This window comes from Lethenteron reissneri, chromosome 1 (genome assembly GCF_015708825.2).
Source record: "Lethenteron reissneri isolate LAM-NWPU_2019-01 chromosome 1, ASM1570882v1, whole genome shotgun sequence".
Taxonomy (NCBI): domain Eukaryota; kingdom Metazoa; phylum Chordata; class Hyperoartia; order Petromyzontiformes; family Petromyzontidae; genus Lethenteron; species Lethenteron reissneri.
Window position 1 is genome coordinate 7,852,663 of NC_083779.1, and position 24,423 is coordinate 7,877,085.

Here is a 24,423-nt window from a genome sequence, read left to right on the forward strand (position 1 = left end):
TGCATATGTAGATGCCACTGGTTCTTCACGTTCTGCAGATGTAGATGCCACTGGTTCTTTACGTTCTGCAGATGTAGATGCCACTGGTTCTTCACGTTTTGTAGATGCCACTGGTTCTTCACCTTCTGCAGATGTAGATGCAACTGGTTCTTCACGTTCTGCAGATGTAGATGGCACTGATTTTTCACGTTCTGTAGATGTAGACGCCACTGGTTCTTCACGTTCTGTAGATGTAGATGCCACTGGTTCTTCACGTTCTGGAGATGTAGATGCCACTGTTTCTTCACGCTCTGCAGATGTAGATGCCACTGGTTCTTCACGCTCTGCATATGTAGATGCCACTGGTTCTTCGCGTTCTGTAGATGTAGATGCCACTGGTTCTTTACGCTCTGTAGATGCAGATGCTACTGGTTCTTCACGCTCTGCAGATGTAGATGCTACTTTGTTCTTCACGTTCTGCAGATGTAGATACCACTGGTTCTTCACGTTCTGTAGATGTAGATGCCACTGGTTCTTCATGTCTGAGATGTAGATGCCACTGTTTCTTCACGCTCTGCAGAGTAGATGCCACTGGTTCTTCACGCTCTGCATATGTAGATGCCACTGGTTCTTCACGTTCTGCAGATGTAGATGCCACTGGTTCTTTACGTTCTGCAGATGTAGATGCCACTGGTTCTTCACGTTTTGTAGATGCCACTGGTTCTTCACCTTCTGCAGATGTAGATGCCACTGGTTCTTCACGTTCTGCAGATGTAGATGGCACTGATTTTTCACGTTCTGTATATGTAGATGCCATGGTTCTTCACGTTCTGTAGATGTAGATGCCACTGGTTCTTCACGTTCTGGAGATGTAGATGCCACTGTTTCTTCACGCTCTGCAGATGTAGATGCCACTGGTTCTTCACGCTCTGCATATGTAGATGCCACTGGTTCTTCACGTTCTGCAGATGTAGATGCCACTGGTTCTTTACGTTCTGCAGATGTAGATTCCACTGGTTCTTCACGTTTTGTAGATGCCACTGGTTTTTCACGCTCTGCAGATGTAGATCCACTGGTTATTCACGCTCTGCAGATGTAGATGCAACTGGTACTTCACGTTCTGCAGATGTAGATGCCACTGGTTATTTACGCTCTGCAGATGTAGATGCCACTGGTTCTTCACGTTCTGCAGATGTAGATGCCACTGGTTCTTCCTGTTCTGTAGATGTAGATGCCACTTGTTCTTTATGCTCTGTAGATGCCACTGGTTCTTTACGTTCTGCAGATGTAGATGCCACTGGTTCTTCACGTTCTGCAGATGTAGACGCCACTGGTTCTTCACGTTCTGTAGATGTAGATGCCTGGTTCTTCACGTTCTGGAGATGTAGATGCCACTGGTTCTTCCTGTTCTGCAGATGTAGATGCCACTGGTTCTTCCTGTTCTGCAGATGTAGATGCCACTGGTTCTTTACGTTCTGCAGATGTAGATGCCACTGGTTCTTCACGTTCTGCAGATGTAGATGCCACTGGTTCTTCACGTTCTGCAGATGTAGATGCCACTGGTTCTTCCCGTTCTGTAGATGTAGATGCCACTGGTTCTTTACACTCTGTAGATGCAGATGCTTACTGGTTCTTCACGCTCTGCAGATGTAGATGCTACTTTGTTCTTCACGTTCTGCAGATGTAGATGCCACTGGTTCTTTACGTTCTGTAGATGTAGATGCACTGGTTCTTCACGTTCTGTAGATGTAGATGCCACTGGTTCTTCACGTTCTGGAGATGTAGATGCCACTGTTTCTTCACGCTCTGCAGATGTAGATGCCACTGGTTCTTCACGCTCTGCATATGTAGATGCCACTGGTTCTTCACGTTCTGCAGATGTAGATGCCACTGGTTCTTTACGTTCTGCAGATGTAGATGCCACTGGTTCTTCACGTTTTTGTAGATGCCACTGGTTTCTTCAACTTCTGCAGATGTAGATGCCACTGGTTCTTCACGTTCTGCAGATGTAGATGGCACTGATTTTTCACGTTCTGTAGATGTAGACGCCACTGGTTCTTCACGTTCTGTAGATGTAGATGCCACTGGTTCTTCACGTTCTGGAGATGTAGATGCCACTGTTTCTTCACGCTCTGCAGATGTAGATGCCACTGGTTCTTCACGCTCTGCATATGTAGATGCCACTGGTTCTTCACGTTCTGTAGATGTAGATGCCACTGGTTCTTTTACGCTCTGTAGATGCAGATCTACTGGTTCTTCACGCTCTGCAGATGTAGATGCTACTTTGTTCTTCACATTCTGCAGATGTAGATACCACTGGTTCTTCACGTTCTGTAGATGTAGATGCCACTGGTTCTTCACGTTCTGGAGATGTAGATGCCACTGTTTCTTCACGCTCTGCAGATGTAGATGCCACTGGTTCTTCACGCTCTGCATATGTAGATGCCACTGGTTCTTCACGTTCTGCAGATGTAGATGCCACTGGTTCTTTACGTTCTGCAGATGTAGATGCCACTGGTTCTTCACGTGTTTTGTAGATGCCACTGGTTCTTCACCTTCTGCAGATGTAGATGACCACTGGTTCTTCAACGTTCTGCAGATGTAGATGCACTGATTTTTCAGCGTTCTGTATATGTAGATGCCACTGGTTCTTCCCGTTCTGTAGATGTAGATGCCACTGGTTCTTTACACTCTGTAGATGCAGATGCTACTGGTTCTTCACGCTCTGCAGATGTAATGCTACTTTGTTCTTCACGTTCTGGGCAGATGTAGATGCCACTGGTTCTTTACGTTCTGTAGATGTAGATGCCACTGGTTCTTCACGTTCTGTAGATGTAGATGCCACTGGTTCTTCACGTTCTGGAGATGTAAGATGCCACTGTTTCTTCACGCTCTGGCAGATGTAGATGCCACTGGTTCTTCACAGCTCTGCATATGTAGATGCCACTGGTTTCTTCAACGTTCTGCAGATGTAGATGCCACTGGTTCTTTACGTTCTGCAGATGTAGATGCCACTGGTTCTTCACGTTTTGTAGATGCCACTGGTTCTTCACCTTCTGCAGATGTAGATGCCACTGGTTCTTCACGTTCTGCAGGATGTAGATGGCACTGATTTTTCACGTTCTGTAGATGTAGACGCCACTGGTTCTTCACGTCTGTAGATGTAGATGCCACTGGTTCTTCACGTTCTGGAGATGTAGATGCCACTGTTTCTTCACGCTCTGCAGATGTAGATGCCACTGTTCTTCACGCTCTGCAGATGTAGATGCCACTGGTTCTTCACGCTCTGCATATGTAGATGCCACTGGTTCTTCACGTTCTGCAGATGTAGATGCCACTGGTTCTTTACGTTTCTGCAGATGTAGATGCCACTGGTTCTTCACGTTTTGTAGATGCCACTGGTTTTTCACGCTCTGCAGATGTAGATGCCACTGGTTATTCACGCTCTGCAGATGTAGATGCAACTGGTCCTTCACGTTCTGCAGATGTAGATGCCACTGGTTATTTACGCTCTGCAGATGTAGATGCCACTGGTTCTTCACGTTCTGCAGATGTAGATGCCACTGGTTCTTCCTGTTCTGTAGATGTAGATGCCACTTGTTCTTTATGCTCTGTAGATGCCACTGGTTCTTTACGTTCTGCAGATGTAGATGCCACTGGTTCTTCACGTTCTGCAGATGTAGATGCCACTGGTTCTTCACGTTCTGCAGATGTAGATGGCACTGATTTTTCACGTTCTGTAAGATGTAGACGCCACTGGTTCTTCACGTTCTGTAGATGTAGATGCCACTGGTTCTTCACGTTCTGGAGATGTAGATGACCACTGGTTCTTCCTGTTCTGCAGATGTAGATGCCACTGGTTTCTTCCTGTTCTGCAGATGTAGATGCCACTGGTTCTTTACGTTCTGCAGATGTAGATGCCACTGGTTCTTCACGTTCTGCAGATGTAGATGCCACTGGTTCTTCACGTTCTGCAGATGTAGATGCCACTGGTTCTTCCCGTTCTGTAGATGTAGATGCCACTGGTTCTTTACACTCTGTAGATGCAGATGCTACTGGTTCTTCACGCTCTGCAGATGTAGATGCTACTTTGTTCTTCACGTTCTGCAGATGTAGATGCCACTGGTTCTTTACGTTCTGTAGATGTAGATGCCACTGGTTCTTCACGTTCTGTAGATGTAGATGCCACTGGTTCTTCACGTTCTGGAGATGTAGATGCCACTGTTTCTTCACGCTCTGCAGATGTAGATGCCACTGGTTCTTCACGCTCTGCATATGTAGATGCCACTGGTTCTTCACGTTCTGCAGATGTAGATGCCACTGGTTCTTTACGTTCTGCAGATGTAGATGCCACTGGTTCTTCACGTTTTGTAGATGCCACTGGTTCTTCACCTTCTGCAGATGTAGATGCCACTGGTTCTTCACGTTCTGCAGATGTAGATGGCACTGATTTTTCACGTTCTGTAGATGTAGACGCCACTGGTTCTTCACGTTCTGTAGATGTAGATGCCACTGGTTCTTCACGTTCTGGAGATGTAGATGCCACTGTTTCTTCACGCTCTGCAGATGTAGATGCCACTGGTTCTTCACGCTCTGCATATGTAGATGCCACTGGTTCTTCACGTTCTGTAGATGTAGATGCCACTGGTTCTTTACGCTCTGTAGATGCAGATGCTACTGGTTCTTCACGCTCTGCAGATGTAGATGCTACTTTGTTCTTCACATTCTGCAGATGTAGATACCACTGGTTCTTCACGTTCTGTAGATGTAGATGCCACTGGTTCTTCACGTTCTGGAGATCTAGATGCCACTGTTTCTTCACGCTCTGCAGATGTAGATGCCACTGGTTCTTCACGCTCTGCATATGTAGATGCCACTGGTTCTTCACGTTCTGCAGATGTAGATGCCACTGGTTCTTTACGTTCTGCAGATGTAGATGCCACTGGTTCTTCACGTTTTGTAGATGCCACTGGTTCTTCACCTTCTGCAGATGTAGATGCCACTGGTTCTTCACGTTCTGCAGATGTAGATGGCACTGATTTTTCACGTTCTGTATATGTAGATGCCACTGGTTCTTCACGTTCTGTAGATGTAGATGCCACTGGTTCTTCACGTTCTGGAGATGTAGATGCCACTGTTTCTTCACGCTCTGCAGATGTAGATGCCACTGGTTTCTTCACGCTCTGCATATGTAGATGCCACTGGTTTTTCACGTTCTGCAGATGTAGATGCCACTGGTTCTTTACGTTCTGCAGATGTAGATGCCACTGGTTCTTCACGTTTTGTAGATGCCACTGGTTCTTCACCTTCTGCAGATGTAGATGCCACTGGTTCTTCACGTTGTGCAGATGTAAATGCCACTGGTTCCTTCACGTTCTGCAGATGTAGATGCCACTGGTTCTTCACGTTCTGCAGATGTAGATGGCACTGATTTTTCACGTTCTGCAGATGTAGATGCCACTGGTTCTTCACGTTCTGCAGATGTAGATGCCACTGGTTCTTCACGTTCTGTAGATGTAGATGCCACTGGTTCTTCACGTTCTGCAGATGTAGATGCCACTGGTTCTTCACGTTCTGTAGATGTAGATGCCACTGGTTCTTCACGTTCTGTAGATGTAGATGCCACTGGTTCTTCACGTTCTGTAGATGCCACTGGTTCTTCACGTTCTGTAGTTGTAGATGCCACTGGTTCTTCACGTTCTGGAGATGTAGATGCCACTGGTTCTTCCTGTTCTGCAGATGTAGATGCCACTGGTTCTTCCTGTTCTGCAGATGTAGATGCCACTGGTTCTTTACGTTCTGCAGATGTAGATGCCACTGGTTCTTCACGTTCTGCAGATGTAGATGCCACTGGTTCTTCACGTTCTGCAGATGTAGATGGCACTGATTTTTCACGTTCTGTAGATGTAGACGCCACTGGTTCTTCACGTTCTGTAGATGTAGATGCCACTGGTTCTTCACGTTCTGGAGATGTAGATGCCACTGGTTCTTCCTGTTCTGCAGATGTAGATGCCACTGGTTCTTCCTGTTCTGCAGATGTAGATGCCACTGGTTCTTTACGTTCTGCAGATGTAGATGCCACTGGTTCTTCACGTTCTGCAGATGTAGATGCCACTGGTTCTTCACGTTCTGCAGATGTAGATGCCACTGGTTCTTCCCGTTCTGTAGATGTAGATGCCACTGGTTCTTTACACTCTGTAGATGCAGATGCTACTGGTTCTTCACGCTCTGCAGATGTAGATGCTACTTTGTTCTTCACGTTCTGCAGATGTAGATGCCACTGGTTCTTTACGTTCTGTAGATGTAGATGCCACTGGTTCTTCACGTTCTGTAGATGTAGATGCCACTGGTTCTTCACGTTCTGGAGATGTAGATGCCACTGTTTCTTCACGCTCTGCAGATGTAGATGCCACTGGTTCTTCACGCTCTGCATATGTAGATGCCACTGGTTCTTCACGTTCTGCAGATGTAGATGCCACTGGTTCTTTACGTTCTGCAGATGTAGATGCCACTGGTTCTTCACGTTTTGTAGATGCCACTGGTTCTTCACCTTCTGCAGATGTAGATGCCACTGGTTCTTCACGTTCTGCAGATGTAGATGGCACTGATTTTTCACGTTCTGTAGATGTAGACGCCACTGGTTCTTCACGTTCTGTAGATGTAGATGCCACTGGTTCTTCACGTTCTGGAGATGTAGATGCCACTGTTTCTTCACGCTCTGCAGATGTAGATGCCACTGGTTCTTCACGCTCTGCATATGTAGATGCCACTGGTTCTTCACGTTCTGTAGATGTAGATGCCACTGGTTCTTTACGCTCTGTAGATGCAGATGCTACTGGTTCTTCACGCTCTGCAGATGTAGATGCTACTTTGTTCTTCACATTCTGCAGATGTAGATACCACTGGTTCTTCACGTTCTGTAGATGTAGATGCCACTGGTTCTTCACGTTCTGGAGATGTAGATGCCACTGTTTCTTCACGCTCTGCAGATGTAGATGCCACTGGTTCTTCACGCTCTGCATATGTAGATGCCACTGGTTCTTCACGTTCTGCAGATGTAGATGCCACTGGTTCTTTACGTTCTGCAGATGTAGATGCCACTGGTTCTTCACGTTTTGTAGATGCCACTGGTTCTTCACCTTCTGCAGATGTAGATGCCACTGGTTCTTCACGTTCTGCAGATGTAGATGGCACTGATTTTTCACGTTCTGTATATGTAGATGCCACTGGTTCTTCACGTTCTGTAGATGTAGATGCCACTGGTTCTTCACGTTCTGGAGATGTAGATGCCACTGTTTCTTCACGCTCTGCAGATGTAGATGCCACTGGTTCTTCACGCTCTGCATATGTAGATGCCACTGGTTTTTCACGTTCTGCAGATGTAGATGCCACTGGTTCTTTACGTTCTGCAGATGTAGATGCCACTGGTTCTTCACGTTTTGTAGATGCCACTGGTTCTTCACCTTCTGCAGATGTAGATGCCACTGGTTCTTCACGTTGTGCAGATGTAAATGCCACTGGTTCCTTCACGTTCTGCAGATGTAGATGCCACTGGTTCTTCCCGTTCTGCAGATGTAGATGGCACTGATTTTTCACGTTCTGCAGATGTAGATGCCACTGGTTCTTCACGTTCTGCAGATGTAGATGCCACTGGTTCTTCACGTTCTGTAGATGTAGATGCCACTGGTTCTTCACGTTCTGCAGATGTAGATGCCACTGGTTCTTCACGTTCTGTAGATATAGATGCCACTGGTTCTTCACGTTCTGTAGATGTAGATGCCACTGGTTCTTCACGTTCTGTAGATGCCACTGGTTCTTCACGTTCTGTAGTTGTAGATGCCACTGGTTCTTCACGTTCTGCAGATGTAGATGCCACTGGTTCTTCACGTTCTGCAGATGTAGATGCCACTGGTTCTTCACGTTCTGTAGTTGTATATTCCACTGGTTCTTCCGGTTCTGCAGATGTAGATGCCACTGGTTCTTCATGTTCTGGAGATGTAGATGCCACTGGTTCTTCATGTTCTACAGTCGCGACAGTTCCCCTCACCACGTCTTACCCCGTCTCAACCCCCCGAGCCACCACCTCCGTCGCCGCCTTGCTCCCCCATGGACCCCGCTGGCACTGAGGTTCACGGCAGTCTCTTAACTCCCAACCCCCACCCCACGCCCGTGACGCGAGCGGAGTTGGACTGGAGCAAAATCCATCTCGTGTACTGGAGGCGTCATTGTGAGCATGGTGGAGAGGAGGGGGGGGGTAGTAACGCCCCGCCCGAAGTGGACAACTTTGTTAATTTATTTTCAGTCATTTACAGGTGCGATGACACACTTAGTCTTCAGATGGTTTCTTTATTGTAGAGAGACACGTTCACGCGAACAAGCAGAGACCCCCACTGCAACAGCCCCGAGTCTCCCGTGCATCTCCCTTTTACATACGGACCGAGGCCACGCCCCCCTTTCCGAACCTTCTCACTGACTCTAGAACGCTCGCTCCCCCAGCAGACTCTACCGCCCTCTTCTGTCACCTGGCCACGCTCCCATTCTCGATCATTCCCGTAGCCACGAGTCCACTCACACCGCAGGCTGACTCCCCTGTCATTACCTCCCTTGGCCACTAGTGCATTCACACTGCAGGCTGACTCCCCTGCCATTACCTCCCGTGGCCACTAGGCCATTCGCACTGCAGGCTGACTCCCCTGTCGTTACCTCCCGTGGCCACGAGTCCATTCGTACTGTAGGCTGACTCCCCTGTCATTACCTCCCGTGGCCACTAGTCCATTCGCGCTGCAGGCTGACTCCCCTGTCATTACCTCCCGTGGCCACCAGTCCATTCGCACTGCAGGCTGACTCCACTGTCATTACCTCCCGTGGCCACTAGTCCATTCGTACTGCAGGCTGACTCCCCTGTCATTACCTCACGTGGCCACTAGTCCATTCGCACTGCAGGCTGACTCCCCTGTCATTACCTCCCGTGGCCACTAGTCCATTCGCACTGCAGGCTGACTCCCCTGTCGTTACCTTCCGTGGCCACTAGTCCATTCGCACTGCAGGCTGACTCCCCTGTCATTACCTCCCGCGGCCACTAGTCCATTCGTACTGCAGGCTGACTCCCCTGTCGTTACCTTCCGTGGCCACTAGTCCATTCGCACTGCAGGCTGACTCCACTGCCATTACCTGCCGTGGCCACCAGTCCATTCGCACTGCAGGCTGACTCCACTGTCATTACCTCCCGTGGCCACTAGTCCATTCGTACTGCAGGCTGACTCCCCTGTCATTACCTCACGTGGCCACTAGTCCATTCATACTGCAGGCTGACTCTCCTGTCATTACCTCTCATGGCCACTAGTCCATTCGTACTGCAGGCTGACTCCCCTGTCATTACCTCCCGTGGCCACTAGTGCATTCACACTGCAGGCTGACTCCCCTGTCATTATCTCCCGTGCCACGAGTCCATTCATACTGCAGGCTGACTCCCCTGTCATTACCTCACGTGGCCACGAGTCCATTCATACTGCAGGCTGACTCCCCTGTCATTACCTCACGCGGCCACTAGTCCATTCGTACTGCAGGCTGACTCCACTGTCATTACCTCCCGTGGCCACTAGTCCATTCGCACTGCAGGCTGACTCCCCTGTCGTTACCTTCCGTGGCCACTAGTCCATTCGCACTGCAGGCTGACTCCACTGTCATTACCTCCCGTGGCCACCAGTCCATTCGTACTGCAGGCTGACTCCCCTGTCGTTACCTTCCGTGGCCACTAGTCCATTCGCAATGCAGGCTGACTCCACTGTCATTACCTCCCGTGGCCACTAGTCCATTCGTACTGCCGGCTGACTCCCCTGTCCTTACCTTCCGTGGTCGCTAGTCCATTCGCAATGCAGGCTGACTCCACTGTCATTACCTCCCGTGGCCACTAGTCCATTCGTACTGCAGGCTGCCTCCCCTGTCATTACACAGGTAAGATTTAAAAATTGATCATATGCACCCCCCAAAACCAAAAAATCATAATGTTAGGGGAGAAAACGAACCCTTGCCCGCCCACCACCTCCCCACATATAGAAGTCAAACTCCGCCTTTGATCGCGAGATGTGCGATTCGAATCAACGGCGCGTCTGTGATTTTTGTTCACCCTTTCTGAACTTTGCACCCTCCTATGGTGCGTGTGTTGTATCGTGTTGTTGCGGTAACGGCTCTGACAAGAGCTTCCTCGCTCATCGGATTCCTCCTCCTCCGGTGTGAATAAAAATTGTGATATGTTCGAGCCGAGCATGATATTGAGCTTGGATGGTGCGACTACTCCGTGTGAAACAGGTGTTATAGGCTTCCTGCTGAGGATGGGAGGGGGCTAGGTGGGGGGGGGGGGGCTAGGTGGATGGGTGGGCAGCAGAGGGGAATTACGTTGTTGTGCTATGCTGCTGTGCTTCCGTGTGGCAGGGGTTAGTTGGTGATGCGTGGATTTTCGTGTCACGCGCTCTGCAGGTGAGTTGCTTTCTCACCTTACCTCACCCACCACCCCCCTCCTCCCCACCTCCAAAACGTCACGCGCCATGCAGGTAAATTCCCTAACCCCCCCACCCACTACCCACGCACCCCTCCCCTCACCACCCACTCCTTTAGTCACGCGGCATGCAGGTAAATACCCCCTCTCCTCTTCCTCCCCCCGTAACTTCCCACGCATCATTCCCCTTCACCCCCCCCCCTTCTCTCTCAGCCCCACCTCTTACATTTAATATCACGAACCGCCCAGGTACCGTTTAGGGTGTTCACGAAGTTCCTTTGCGTGACACAAAGAAAGAGAAATGTTGTACCCCCCTCTCTCTCTCCCTCCCGGCTGGAGCACGCCATGTACCACACACGTGTCGGTGATGTGTAGCGCGTCTTCTTCGAGCGCTGGGGAGCCGGAAAAGCCCCTCTCTGCACCAGCGTGGACGGCACCTCGTGGTGTTCACCTTCTGAAGCGCTCGCTCGTCACCGTGGCGTGCGCGATGACCACCACAACCACCACCACCACCATCACAACCACCACGACAACAACCACCACAACCACCACCACAACCACCACCACAACCACCACAACCACCACCACAACCACCACCACCACAACCACCACAACCACCACCACAACCACCACCATTACAACCACAACCACCACAACCACCACAACCACCATCACCACAACCACCACCACCACCACAACCACCACCACCACCACGTGACTTTTCTTTAGTGTTGTGCGCGGTGATTTTAGCGCCACAGCGCGTGGATTTGTAGCGTTTGTTTTCATTTGTTTGCTGGTGACTTTGTGTGTTTCATATCGAAATCGCCTCCAGTGCTGTTGCTGCTGGCGGCAATAAAAGTTGTTTAAAAGTCAAAAGTCTCTTACTCTCTCTCCCCCTCTCTCTCCTTTTCTTTTTTCGACCAGCTCTGCGTGATGCTCTCCCACTCTCTTTTTAAATCCTTTATATTAAGTTCACTTGCTTGCTTGCTTGTGCGCTTACGACCGTGCAAATCTTTCGGTCGTTTTTTAACCCACTTCCCGTGATCCAATCGAGCTGACATTTTGCACACAGACTCGTTGTGCGTGACACTTTTTAGGAAAAAAATTTTCACTAACAATCATATATTTTTCCTAAACACAGAAAATTATTCTGGATGTGTGTCAACACACTATAAAAATGGAACTCTTACTCAAGAAAAACACAAATGAATAAAAAAATAAAACGCGATGCCACGCATATAAAGGATTTATAGTGAAAAACTTTGTTTTTACGGGTTAATTTTTATTTTTTTACGACAAGATGAAACAAGAAGATGCTCGATGTAGTCCGCACTTTGCTTCGTTCATCATTTCGGTTTTTTTGTTTTTGTTGTACGCGGCACAACTGCAACAGCGGCGGTTTCGCCGCAGCTGCGTGTCTTTTGGATTTCCGCGATATTTTGTGGAACTTACAAGTAAAAGGTGCGCTTTTTAATTTTTAACTTCCTCTGAAGAGGATCGTCACGTGATTCTGTGGATGTCGTTGATGATGATGATGCTGTTGTTGTTGCTGCCAGGTCTGGGCTTTCGGGGGCAGTCCACATCAGTTCAGATCTTCCCCCAAAATTATGATTCAAATCATGTCCCGGTGCCCCATCCTGCTAAGGGGACTTTGTGGGCCACTCTCTGTGTGCCCCCCCCCCCCCACTAGTCTCCTCCACCCTCCCCCCCTGGCTAAAGCTACGAGTTGGGCCCCCTTTTGACAATAAAAAAAAAAACATTTTGTTCCTGGGTAGTAAGTGTTATTTCCTAATTGATCATGCCTCAAAAGTACAGAAAGCTGCTATTATTCCCCGAAAACTTTGCTTTTGTGACCAGGACAGTGATTATTTTTAGATTTACCTATTTTCAATGAGAAAACGTGGTGTGCATTTGTGTCATTCCTTCACGTAAAGTCCTGGCCACAAAAAAAAGTTTGTGGGGGAATAATAACAGCCACTTTCTATACTTTTGAGGCATGAGCAATTAGAAAATAACACTTACTACCCAGGGACAAAAATCGTGTTACATCGTGAATTTTCAACAACAGCGTCAACCAACTTCATGCGTTACACGTTCGAGGCTGTGAGCGCACCGACGATGCCACTGGGGGGGGGGAGGAAGAGGAGGCCGCGAGATGAAATCGCCTCTCGGTGCGACCTTGCGAGACAAATCGCGCAGTAGGAGCCTCACCTGGACGATTACGTCACCACCCACCGAGCTGATAATGTCGACACTACGCCACTGCGCCCACGCTCCTACACACTTCTCACGAACCCCTCCCGTCATCCTCCCTCCCCTTATCCTCCCTCCCTCCCCCTCCACCCAACGAGATGTCACGAGTCGCCCAGCTGACTTCAGCTCTGTCTGTGAAGTGTGAGTGAGTGAGAGAGGTGCGCGACTCGATTCACCTTGCAGTCGGGCACACGTGCAAGTCCTCCCGGGTGTCGGGCTCTGCAGGTGAGAAACTCTCTCTACATTTCTCTGTCTCTCTCCATCTCTCTCTCCATCTCCCACTCTCTCTGGACCAGCGTGGACGGCACCCTCGTGTTCACCTTCTGAAGCGTTCGCTCGTCACCGTGGCGTGCGCGATGACCACCACCGCCACCACCACCACGTGGCTTTTCTTTCGTGTTGTGCGCGCTGCATTTAGCGCCACAGCGCGTGGATTTACAGCGTTTGTTTTCATTTGTTTGCTGGTGACTTTGTGTATTTCGTATCGGAATCGCCTCCAGTGCAGTTGCTGCTGGCGGCAATAGAAGTTGTTTCAAAAGTCAAAAAGTCTCTCCATCTCCCACTCTCTCTGTCTGTGCGAACGAAAGTGTTCGTGGTTTGCGAAGTAATGAACGCGGTGGTTAAGGGTGCTTGTTCTGTGTGTTGTTGCTAATTTGCATGCGCGCTGAACGCCGCTCAGTGATTGATTGCCCGATGGGTCACTCCGGCTCTCTCTGTGTGCGCGTGCGATTCGGGGTTTTAATTCGTCACCATTGTCACCGTCATCATAATCATCGCCCACGGTCACTCCACTGCTGGATGGAGGCCTCCCCACGCCATCATCAGCCACGGTCAATTCCCAAAGCCGCTGCCACCTCTTCACGATCACGAGATGCTAATGATCATGCAGCTGATTGCATCCTTCCCTCTCCCCTTGTGTTTACACCGGAACAACGAACTTGTGCGTGTTTGTGTTTGCCGTAGAGCACAATGAGTGTGTGTACAGCACTATACATGAGTATTGGTTTGTGGTTACTTATTTAACGTCCGGCACACGATTGCCCAGTGAGCATACCGACGTTGCAATGTGCTTGGAAGCGTCGGCCCAGCGGGTGTCCCCAGACATTCCACGCTGACCCGAGTGGAAGGGTCAAACCGGCGTGGAAAGCTACCGGGCCACTGATTATTCTTCTTAATCTGGGGGGTGCACGCACCACCACCTCCTCCTGAGTTGTGCGAGATGCCCTTTTACGGGGGTTTGAGGCATGGCCAGATATTAGTTTGTAGAAGGTAAATAATTGAAAACACTAAATTAAGCACGGTGCATGTAAGTAATTAAATAATACAAATTAAACATAATAAATAATTCTCACGACGTTTCGGCCACAGCGCAAGCAGCCGTCCTCAGGTGAAGAACAGGTCTGTCGGAAAGACAGCGTCTGAATGAAACACCACCAGGCTTGGCAGCGTACACCTGGTGGTGTTCATTCAGACGCTGTCTTTCCGACAGACCTGTTCTTCACCTGAGGACGGCTGCTTGCGTTGTGGCCGAAACGTCGTGAGAATTATTTTATTATGTTTAATTTTTATTATTTTATTATTTCCCTTCTACGTGACTTTACCGAAAGAACCAAGAAGATAAATCCCTGCAGTCACGAAAGCTTTAAATCGAAATTTAAATGCACGTAAGGTTCAACTTAATTTTGTTTCATTCACATTATAAACAACTTAAACAATTGAGAAGCAAAGGGGTGGAACGCTGCAGGAAAGTTGAAGAACCACTGGACCAGGCTGATTGACTAACACATTTACTGTATATAGGTGGAAACTCAATGTTTGGCCGTCCTGATTATTCAAATTAGTTGTGTGGGGGTTGACTTAGCCCATCATACATCGTGCGGGGATGGTTGATAAAATAGGTTCCACTTCATGCCCCATGGATGGACTCGCCCCCGCCATAGGAACGTGAACTTTCCGGATTTGGTTTAGAGCTGCAACCAGCACGGCGGGAGATGAGAATGGCCGCATCAATGCTCACTTGGGCACGTGTTTAAAGTATTTGGGCTCCGGCTATAAAATTTCCACGTGACGATGATGATGATGAGCCCACTTCGTTGAGATATCATTTGCGATAGCCGGATCGCTTCTGAACAATAAAGAGCTCTTACACAGCAGCTCAGTGAGGGGGAGGGGGGAGAGCCTTACCCGGTAAAAATACAAAATCTTTTTTTTTATGAATATAATGTCGTGAAAAAAAACATCACTGAGGCCCTGAATTCACCCCCCCCCCCCCGTCTCTGTCTCCGTGGACGCAGCAGTGAAGTGAGAGAGCGAGGTTCGTCCGAAGGACGTCATGGGCAACTGCTGCTCCTGCTGCCCTTCGTGGTGCTCCTGCCCTGCGGGCGACGGCTATGAACCACTTCCCGGCGAAAACGTGAGTAGTGTCACCGCGCGAACTTTTTACCGTATCATCGGGATTAAACTAAAACTAATCTTTTTTAAACTTTCATTCAAAGACGCTCCCGGGAACAACTGGCCGGCGAGATCGTGAGTAGAGTCACCGCGCGTACTTTTACCATATCATCGGTATTAAACAAAAAAACTTAACTTTTCAAAACTATCATTCTGTAATGTGTTGCCTCCACAGACGTATACTGTGGAGGCAACACATTTATTCAGTTCCAAAACACGGGGTAACTTCCCCTAAACAGAATAACAACCTAAGGTGGTGACCACCCGGCTAACTACACTAGTTACCACGTGACTGCTACTACGGACCGTGACCAACGACTTGGGCCCGGGTCCACGTGTTGGAGACTCGTTGAACGGAGATCATAGATTAAGGGTTTCTTCCAGGATGAACAACAACCCTGGTCCCTCCTGGGACCCGGCTTTTATTCTCTGTGGCATGGCCGGCTCCGCCCTTGGCCACGTCCACCTTCTAGAAACCTCAGGAAGGATCTGGGTCCCAATCACGTGACTCCCCTAGCTCCCTCTTGGGGCCCCTCTGTAAACTTAACCGGTCACGTGTCCTCCCGGGTCAATCAGACTGCCATGGCCTCACACTATCCTTCGGTTGGCACCCACACACCCTGTCCTGTAGGGTCAGCACTGCACTTAACGCGTGGTGCCATCCAGCGCTATTATTCAGCGCACGCCTTGCCCCTCTAGGGCCGGTACTGCACCCACAGCATGGTGACATCCAACGATGTCACTACATCACCCCTCCCCCCTTCGTAAAACTCAGCCGTCCCGGCTGTAAATTCCCCCTCAGCAAAACAAGGCCCCTTAGTGTGCCTCAACAAATAAATACCCCATCCCATATCGACAATATCTACAATATATATATACCGTGATGAACGGGGAAAGGGAACAGAAGTACAGAATGAACAATAGACAAAAACACAACAGAAAAGAGAAGGGAAGAGAGAGATAAGAAAGGAAGAGAAAAACACGCGGTAACACACAAAACCTCGGGACCCCCTCCAGCACCAGCATCACCCACCCTCACCGTGTAGCAACACCCGCAAGCACAATAAAGACCAGGTTCAGCCAATGACCAATACGACATGAAGGGTGCGACAACCAACTGACGGCGTGGGAGTGTGTGTGTGGGAGTCACGAAAACTGAACAATCTTGGAACGAGTCCTTGTGGCCGGGTCCCCAGGCGAAGTGAGCGTAAGCTCCCTGAGGGTCCCGGGGGGGGGGATTTGAAAATGTTCTGACGAGCCCGGCTCCTCACGAAGAGCAGTCGGCCGGGCAGACGGGCCCTCCGCTCCCGAAGATTTCGGAAACGGTGCAGGCGGTGGCTTGGGGGAAGTTAAACGCGCGGAACCTGAGGACACATAACTCCCCTGAGGACCAACCTCAGTGGGTACACACCTCAGCTTGCCCGATACACCCGACACTCAGCCCCTGTGTAGTGGAGATGAGATGAATTCACGTGGCGCGATGAAAGGTTTTAGGCCACAGTTGCAGCACACGAAGAGCTCACTCCCAGGATGGAGGAGAGGTCTTCCGCCGTCGATGTTGTTCATCCCATCGCACCATGCCGTCTCCCCGCCAGCCTCCGCTTTGAGCCGAAGCACAGGCTTGGACGGGCTCCACGTCTTCGGGTGTATCACGTGTTTCACGAGGCGCGACGTGGTGGGCAGTGGCGGGAAGTTTACAAATCCATTGTTGTACCGCACTTTCTATGCCCTCGCGTCTATGCCGCCCACCTTCACCAACACGCATGACGTACATTTTTGCACATGTTTGGAACGAGATACATTTACTCTGAGGTGAATTCACCGCCGAGGTGAATTCACCTCAGCACGGGAACTTGATTAAGCAATGCTTATGTTTGTATCTTGAAACCGACCTGAACTTCGCCATAAAATCACCCGGAGGTCACAGGCAGTCGTAAAGAGACAGGGTTTATTTTTATATTATCTCACCCTTCACAACCCATGCGGTTTATTCCGTATTCTTGTACGGTGGAAATTGAGTTTTCAAGTCCATACGGCCTACAGCCGTTTCAATACGGGGCAAAATTTAGTTTGTATCTATTTGTTTGTGTTTCTCCCTTGTGATGGGACTTTGTGTAGGATGAACGTTGATATTTATAAGGGGCACGGGCTGACCAATAAGGTTTGAGTTGGTCTGTAATAAGGTAGGGCACTGATAAGGAGTTTCCAGCTATGCATTTGTTAAATATTGTTTACATATCTGGGAAAGAACATCACCGCCAGGCCGTCATTGCCGCGTGATAATAAAACATTTGTTAAAAATGCAACAACAGGGAAGTGAAAAAAAGAAAACTCTCCCGCCAAACCCGCCCTTGCCCAGCCGGTCCCGCGGGTTTTTGTTGTTGTTGTAGAAGCAATGGACGTCGTCAATGGCTTCCTGATATGAGGATGTGTCTAAATGAGTCAAACAATGATTTATTCCAAGGTGTGTCTGTAAGCAAATCGTTTGGTTATTGACGCTGCTGCTGCAGTAATGCACAACCTCAAATAATAACAACCAAACTCAGCACATTATATACTGTCTTTAATTTTTTTTAAGCCACACATTGTTAGTGAGGAGTGTGTATTGTTATGCCATACCTGTCAACCCATTCGGTTTACCCGTACTCTTGTACAGAGTTTTCAGTTGCATACGGCGAACAGCCAGACAGGCAAAGAAAATGTCTATTTGTGTGTTTCTCTCTTGTGATTGGAATTTGTAGGATGAACGTTGAGCTTTATAAGGGGCACAGGGTGACCAATAACGTCTGAATTGGTCTGTAATAAGGTAGGGCACTGATAAGGAGTTGACAGGTTTGTGTTATGCACAGTAATCATCCCAACCGAGCGCTAAGCAGGCTCAAACACAGCTTAGCTCCCGAGATCTGACGAAAAATGTTTTGCGATTAAACGGACAGAGACTCATCTCGTGATCAGAGATGGTACCGACGCCCCTTGCACAACTGCACATCAGAAGAGCGGCAAGACGTTTCGCTCTCTTCGCACCCCCCCCCTCCCCTCTCAGGCTGCGGGAAACTTGAATCGTCAGCGCAATGTTTGTCCGCGTAGTTTTGACAAGCGTGAAAAATACATTTCATTCATGTTGTATTCGCCTTGTCAAACATTCCATTCCTCGTAAGAACGTATTAACAATTGCGACATTGGTGACTTCCCCCCCCCCTCCGCCTCCCAGAATGAAGGTCACCCTCGTCAAACACCTGGTGGGGCCCACAACGAGTTCCCAGCCCCTGAGCCCCGGGACACGGGTCTCCCCGGCCCCCCAGTCGCGGCCTTCCCAGCCCCTGAGCCCCGGGACACGGGTCTCCCCGGCCCCCCAGTCGCGGCCTTCCCAGCCCCTGAGCCCCGGGACACGGGTCTCCCCGGCCCCCCAGTCGCGGCCTTCCCAGCCCCTGAGCCCCGGGACACGGGTCTCCCCGGCCTCCCAGTCGCGGCCTTCCCAGCCCCTGAGCCCCGGGACACGGGTCTCCCCGGCCTCCCAGTCGCGGCCTTCCCAGCCCCTGAGCCCCGGGACACGGGTCTCCCCGGCCCCCCAGTCGCGGCCTTCCCAGCCCCTGAGCCCCGGGACACGGGTCTCCCCGGCCTCCCAGTCGCGGCCTTCCCAGCCCCTGAGCCCCGGGACACGGGTCTCCCCGGCCCCCCAATCGCGGCCTTCCCAGCCCCTGAGCCCCGGGACACGGGTCTCCCCGGCCTCCCAGTCGCGGCCTTCCCAGCCCCTGAGCCCCGGGACACGGGTCTCCCCGGCCTCCCAGTCGCGGCCTTCCCAGCCCCTGAGCCCTGGGACACGGGTCTCCCCGGCCTCCCAATCGCGGCCTTCCCAGCCCCTGAGCCCTGGGACACGGGTCTCCCCGGCCCCCCAATCGCGGCCTCTGTCCGGCCAGGGCCCTCCAGTCAGGACGAGGTTCCCCCGGTAATCGTGCAGCAGCCTGACACCCCCTCCGCCAGCGGGCAGCGCCCCTCGCTGGGAATCTTCGACTTGACCCCTCAAGACCCCTCCGTGGGGGGCCCGTCACCACCGCCGCCACCGCCGGCCTTCATACCTGGGATGGCACCGACGCTCGCGAGGCCCCTGTGGCTAAAGGAAAAGAAGCCGTACAACAAGAAGGGGGCGACGGAGCGAGTGAGGTGCAAGACGGTGAGTCCCGCGACGTGTGGGCTCATTCACTCGTCCGTTCAGTTATCCGATAACTCAGTTATTCGGCGATTCATGCAGTTAGTCTGTCATTGGTGCAGTTATTCAGTCATGCTTTGGTGTTCAGTCAGGTGTATTTGTGTGTTCGCGTTTTTACGTGTTGGAGTTTGTGTGTTAATGCATCAGTGTGTGTGTGTTGAGGTATTGGTGTGTGTTGATATATTGGTGTGTGTAGTGATTTATTGGTGTGCGTTGATGGTGTGTTGATGCATCGGTGTGTGTGTGTTGATGTAGATCGTACCGAGTGACATAAAGAAGGAGAGCCTATGGAGCAGCGCGAACGAGAAACAATTCGAAAACTCCGACCTCAAGGACCGGCTCCTGCGGACCTTTGCAGGTCAGAGCCGTTGATTAGAAGTCAAGGGGCCACGAGGTCACCAGTTAACGTTGTGATGAGGCCATTGTGTCACCCGTTCATGGGATCTCGCGGTCACGGTTTTCCGCGCGCGAATCGTACTCGCATTGCCACGGGGCAATTTCTCGCGGGTTCATGGTGTCGTGGAATCGTGAGGTCAACGGTTCCCTCTGCTGCTGTTGTTGCAGCCAAGACATCGCTGGGAGTGCCCATATTCCAGCCATCCTCAAGTGGATCTTCGCCACTGCCATCTCCGTCCGGAAGCCCCAGTGAGGGATCCGTCTTCAGCACACAATTATTACAAAATCTCGGTGAGAGAAGCCGCTGTTATTATTATTTGTTTCCGCTTGCCTTGCCCAGGAAAAGCCACACTGAGAATCGGGATTCGTTTTCAGGAGGGTCCTGCAAAGTTTTAACAGGAAGGGGTGAAGTCGCCTGCTCTGTGTGTCATCCAAATGTAGTCGTTTGATTTTTCAACATTGGGGGATCTCTTCGTTCGTTCGTTTATCAATCCGCTCGTCCTGATGAGGGTCGCGACAGCAGTGTGTTGAATAGGGCGGTCCAGACGTCCCTTTACCTGGCTAAAGACTCGAGCTCTTCATGGGGAATTCCCAGGCGTTCCCAGGCCAGCCGAGCGACATCGTCCTGGGCTGGCTAAAATTTCAGGAGTCTATCGCTATGCATGGAAAGGCAGAAAATAGTTTAACATCAACCGAGGCAAGAAGAGAAGTGAGAAAGACGTTTTGAAAATAACTAAAGAGAGAAAATCTAGATTTGAAGATTTCGTGACTGCAGGGATCATACTCTTTGGTTCTTTCGGTAAAGTCGAGATTTTGAACGTGACTTTACCAAAAAAAACAAAGAGTAAAGAGAGAAAGCCATTTTAAACAGATTCGTTTCCTTAGTCGAGATTTGAAGATGTGCAAGTGTCGCTGAAGTCCCTTTAGGTGCCGCAATGGCAAAGGCGTCGTCACCCCAAAGTGTGAAGCCTGGAGACCCGTGGTGACAGTGAGCAACGCACAATCCGAGGATCTTAATGATCATGATGGAATAAAATGACTGAAAGAGGTCCCGCCTCAACTGACTGGGGATCTGGTTTTGTGAGGGGGGTTTTAGCTATGGGAGGAAATTGGAAAACCCTGAGGAAACCCATTGCAGTACAGGGGGAGAAAATACAAACTCCATACAGAGAGTTGCCTGAGATGGGAATCGAACCCAGGCGATTTTTACTGCGAGGCACAGGTGTTACGACTGTGCCACCTCCCGGCCACCCACAGACCCATAACCCCACAACCCTCTCTCTTGTGTAAGGCTGCATGAACAATAGCTTACAGTAAGTCACCATGCCAGATTAGTTTACCCAGGAAATGGTTTGAGTTGATGTGCGTTCTATTGGGTGCTACGGTCTCGTCCACCGCGAAACCAAACATGAACGTAATCGGCCAAACATCCACAATTATCTGAAGATTCAACCCAATGGAATGATCTCCCATACAAGGTCAAAGATTCCCTCGTGAAGCTTTAACAGAATGTAGGAGAAAGTGCAATTTGTTTTTGCCAGACTCAAACTGACAACGAGTGTTGAGATTCAATGAGTCTTCTTACCTGACCCCCCTATCCCCCCCCCCCCCCACCCTGCCCTGGAACCACCATACACACAGAAATCTTGAGAAAATCGGTGAAGGTGTCGGACAACGATTTCATAAAAGCCATCCTGACGGGTGACATGGCCTTCCTCTCCGGGATTAAAAACTTTCAGGTAAACCGAGCGGTGGTGGTGAGTTGGTGTGGTCTGCTGGTGCATCATATGAGCCAGTTTGACCCGCTTGTTGTCATGATCTCTGGCCATCTGGAACGCTCTTCCTTCGAATATTAGGAAGCCACGAGAGCTATGCACTTTTAAATCTATATTGAAAACTAATTTCTTTCGAACTGCTTTCTGTGTTTAGTTTGTTGTCCATCCGCCACAGCTCCGATTAGCACGGTTGGCTACGTATGGTGGAAAATAAGTTCAACATACATATCGATCCTGACTGAACTGGTGTAGCTGCTGTGGTCGTTGTGTTAGTGTGACCTCATCTGTTGGTGTGACCTCATCTGTTGGTTTGGCCCACGTGTTGGTGTGGCCTTCCGTGTCGGCGTTGTGGCCTGGGTAATGGCCTGCGTGGCCCGAGTGATGATGGCGCGCGTCGCTTTGTGCTCTCGCAGGGCCTGATAGAGAAGTTGCAGAGCGTAACAGAGAAGCAGAAGAAGGCGCTGCAAGATAAGCAGGGCAACGGAGCTCCGCTGCAGAAGATGGAGTTCTTCTATTTGCAGGTAACCCTCGCCCACCCCTTACCCCGCATTCCCTGCACAAATAAAAAAAACTAAACAAAAACAACAGACCAGCATGTTTATAGTTTTTTGGTAATTCCCCCCAAGTTTATCGCGGTTGCGCCAGCAGCTTCGCGTTATCACGAGACGGAAGTATCCTTTCGTGACACACGCGCAGAGCGGCGTGACCCTGTGTGGCGTCACAGGGAACACAGCTCGTGGGAAGCGGATATCACAGAGCTACCTCTGAGACCCCTTCCTTAAGTGACCCTCTGGTCCAGATAGCAGAGGGCAGCGCTTTCCAAAGCGCCGCCACCGTACGAGAGTGAATGTTCATTGCAAGGCGGTCGACTTAAGATATATCATTGTCCAGAGCTGGAATTTGCAAAAGATTTGAGTGCAGAAGTAGATTTCACATGATCAGGGTCTTGTGAAGTCGTTGGTGACCGGGCTGAGACCATCAACTCACGACACTTGAGAACCTGGTTTAATGACAGGCGATTGAAACCTGGATTTTAACCCAGTTTTTCATTGGTGCTGATTCAGTGTTTCTGACCTCTAAGCCACCCAGCGCCAGACGTTATCACTCACCATTGGAAACGACTGAGGGCGGCCACTTAACCAATCAACGGGCATCTAGGCAAGCCTAGAGGCCCAGCCACCAACACCCGAAGTAAACATCGACGCAGCGACACGGCGATTCTTCGCAGAGCCCAGTTTAGAAGCGGCGAGTCGGTGGCGTAGCCAGAGAGTGCGCAGGCGGTGCAACTGCACCGGGGCCCATGGTCCTGAGAGGCCTGGGTGCTGAGCTACATGTGTGTGTGACCTCGTGGCGGCGTGCGTGTGCGTCCCTGTGTATGTGCTGCTCGTGTCTCTGTACTCGTGCCGCGCGTGTCTCTGTGACCCCGTGGTTGTGCCGCGTGCCTCTGTGACCCCGTGGTTGTATCTCTGTGGCCGTGTGACCTCAGCTCGTGGAAGAGGGCCACCTGTCGGAGCGCCTGCGCTGCCTGCGCTTCCACTTCACCCGCGCCGAGGTGCTCGACCAGGCTCGGAATGAGCAGGAGGTCGTGCTCGCGGCCCTGAGCGCGGTCGTCTCTAGCCAAGGCCTGGCCCAGCTGGCCCAGCTGCTCCTCTTCATCCTCAACTTCCTGAACGAGGGCCCCACCTCGGCGCCTGCCTACGGAATCAACCTCTGCGACATCGACAAGGTCCCACGCGGGGGGCGGGGGGTGGGGGTGGGGGGTCATGGGTTGGCGGAGTCTCAGAACACTTTGCAATGAATGCACAACACTTGGTATATATGAAACATAACATATTCATTTTAAATAACAGAGATGCTGAGCCGGCACCGCCGAGACCCTGAGTTCAAATTCACGTTTTGACCGGCCAACTGCAGCAATTAAACTCGGTTCTTAAATGTTTGTTGGAAAACGGACCGCAGAAAGTGGATATCACAGAACCTCTAAACCGTCGTGGAATTCGGGTCCCGTTTGACGTCAGGTTGCGGGTGCTGTTGGCGGTCCTGTGATTCAAGTTGGTTTCACGATCTGCCCCTTTAACACCGGCCGGGACCAATAACAGAACAGAGTGGCAGCCAATTAGGGTTAGGCCATAGGATGGTTTACGGAGGCCTTCATCCAGCAGTGGATTGATTACGATACTGCTGCTGCTGTTGACGGTCCTCTTCAACTGATTCAAAGATTGGTTCTCTCCTTCGCACAAATTCAATGAGGCTCGTTCATATACAATCTAACGAAGCATACAATACGCCTCCTTGCCATGTCTGTCTCTCCACACACACAAAAAACAAACTTATGGGAAGGAGGCTGTATTGTCGGCACTCCCTCAGGGCAGCAGTGGACGGAGCACGGCTCTGCCTCACTCTCACTCACCCGTCTCTTGCTCGCGGTCACGTGACGCACTTCAACCAATCCGGGGGCGTACATGTTTGGGAGGGGCGCACCTCTGGTTGGCTGCTTGCTCGCGGTCACGTGACGCACTTCGATCAATCCGTGCCGCATTAATCACAGAGTCACAGAATGTCAGAGCTGGGTGTTTGTATATTAGTATCATTTCGTCAACGGTAACCAACGTTGTAAACTCATACGTATATTCAAGGCCTTAAATGGACCGACATTCGTGACCTCCTTCAGTCGTATTATTCCATCGGATTGTGCGATGCTCACTGTCACCACGGGTCTCCAGGCTTGACACTTGGGGGTGACGACGCCTTTGCCATTCGGTAAAGTCACGTTCAAAATCTCGACTTTACCGAAAGAACCAAAGAGTATGGATCCCTGCAGTCACGAAAACTTCAAATCTAGATTTTCTCTCTTTCGTTATTTTCAA

At 50.4% G+C, this 24,423-nt stretch overlaps 1 protein-coding gene across 4 annotated transcripts in view; it reads left to right on the plus strand.

Moving 5' to 3' along the window:
* Nucleotides 1-24,423, plus strand: part of LOC133346632 (protein diaphanous homolog 1-like) — a 58,190-nt gene that overhangs the window by 26,762 nt on the left and 7,005 nt on the right. For 2 of the 4 annotated variants that reach the window (XM_061558482.1, XM_061558565.1), the window contains exons 3-8: nucleotides 18,390-19,349; nucleotides 19,641-19,743; nucleotides 19,950-20,072; nucleotides 21,423-21,520; nucleotides 21,970-22,077; nucleotides 23,043-23,282. In XM_061558482.1, coding sequence (XP_061414466.1) covers nucleotides 18,390-19,349; nucleotides 19,641-19,743; nucleotides 19,950-20,072; nucleotides 21,423-21,520; nucleotides 21,970-22,077; nucleotides 23,043-23,282 — 1,632 coding nt within the window. Of the gene's footprint in view, nucleotides 1-12,797; nucleotides 12,953-15,021; nucleotides 15,141-18,389; nucleotides 19,350-19,640; nucleotides 19,744-19,949; nucleotides 20,073-21,422; nucleotides 21,521-21,969; nucleotides 22,078-23,042; nucleotides 23,283-24,423 lie in introns of those variants that run through there. The other 2 variants (XM_061558389.1, XM_061558646.1) reach the window with 2 other exon arrangements.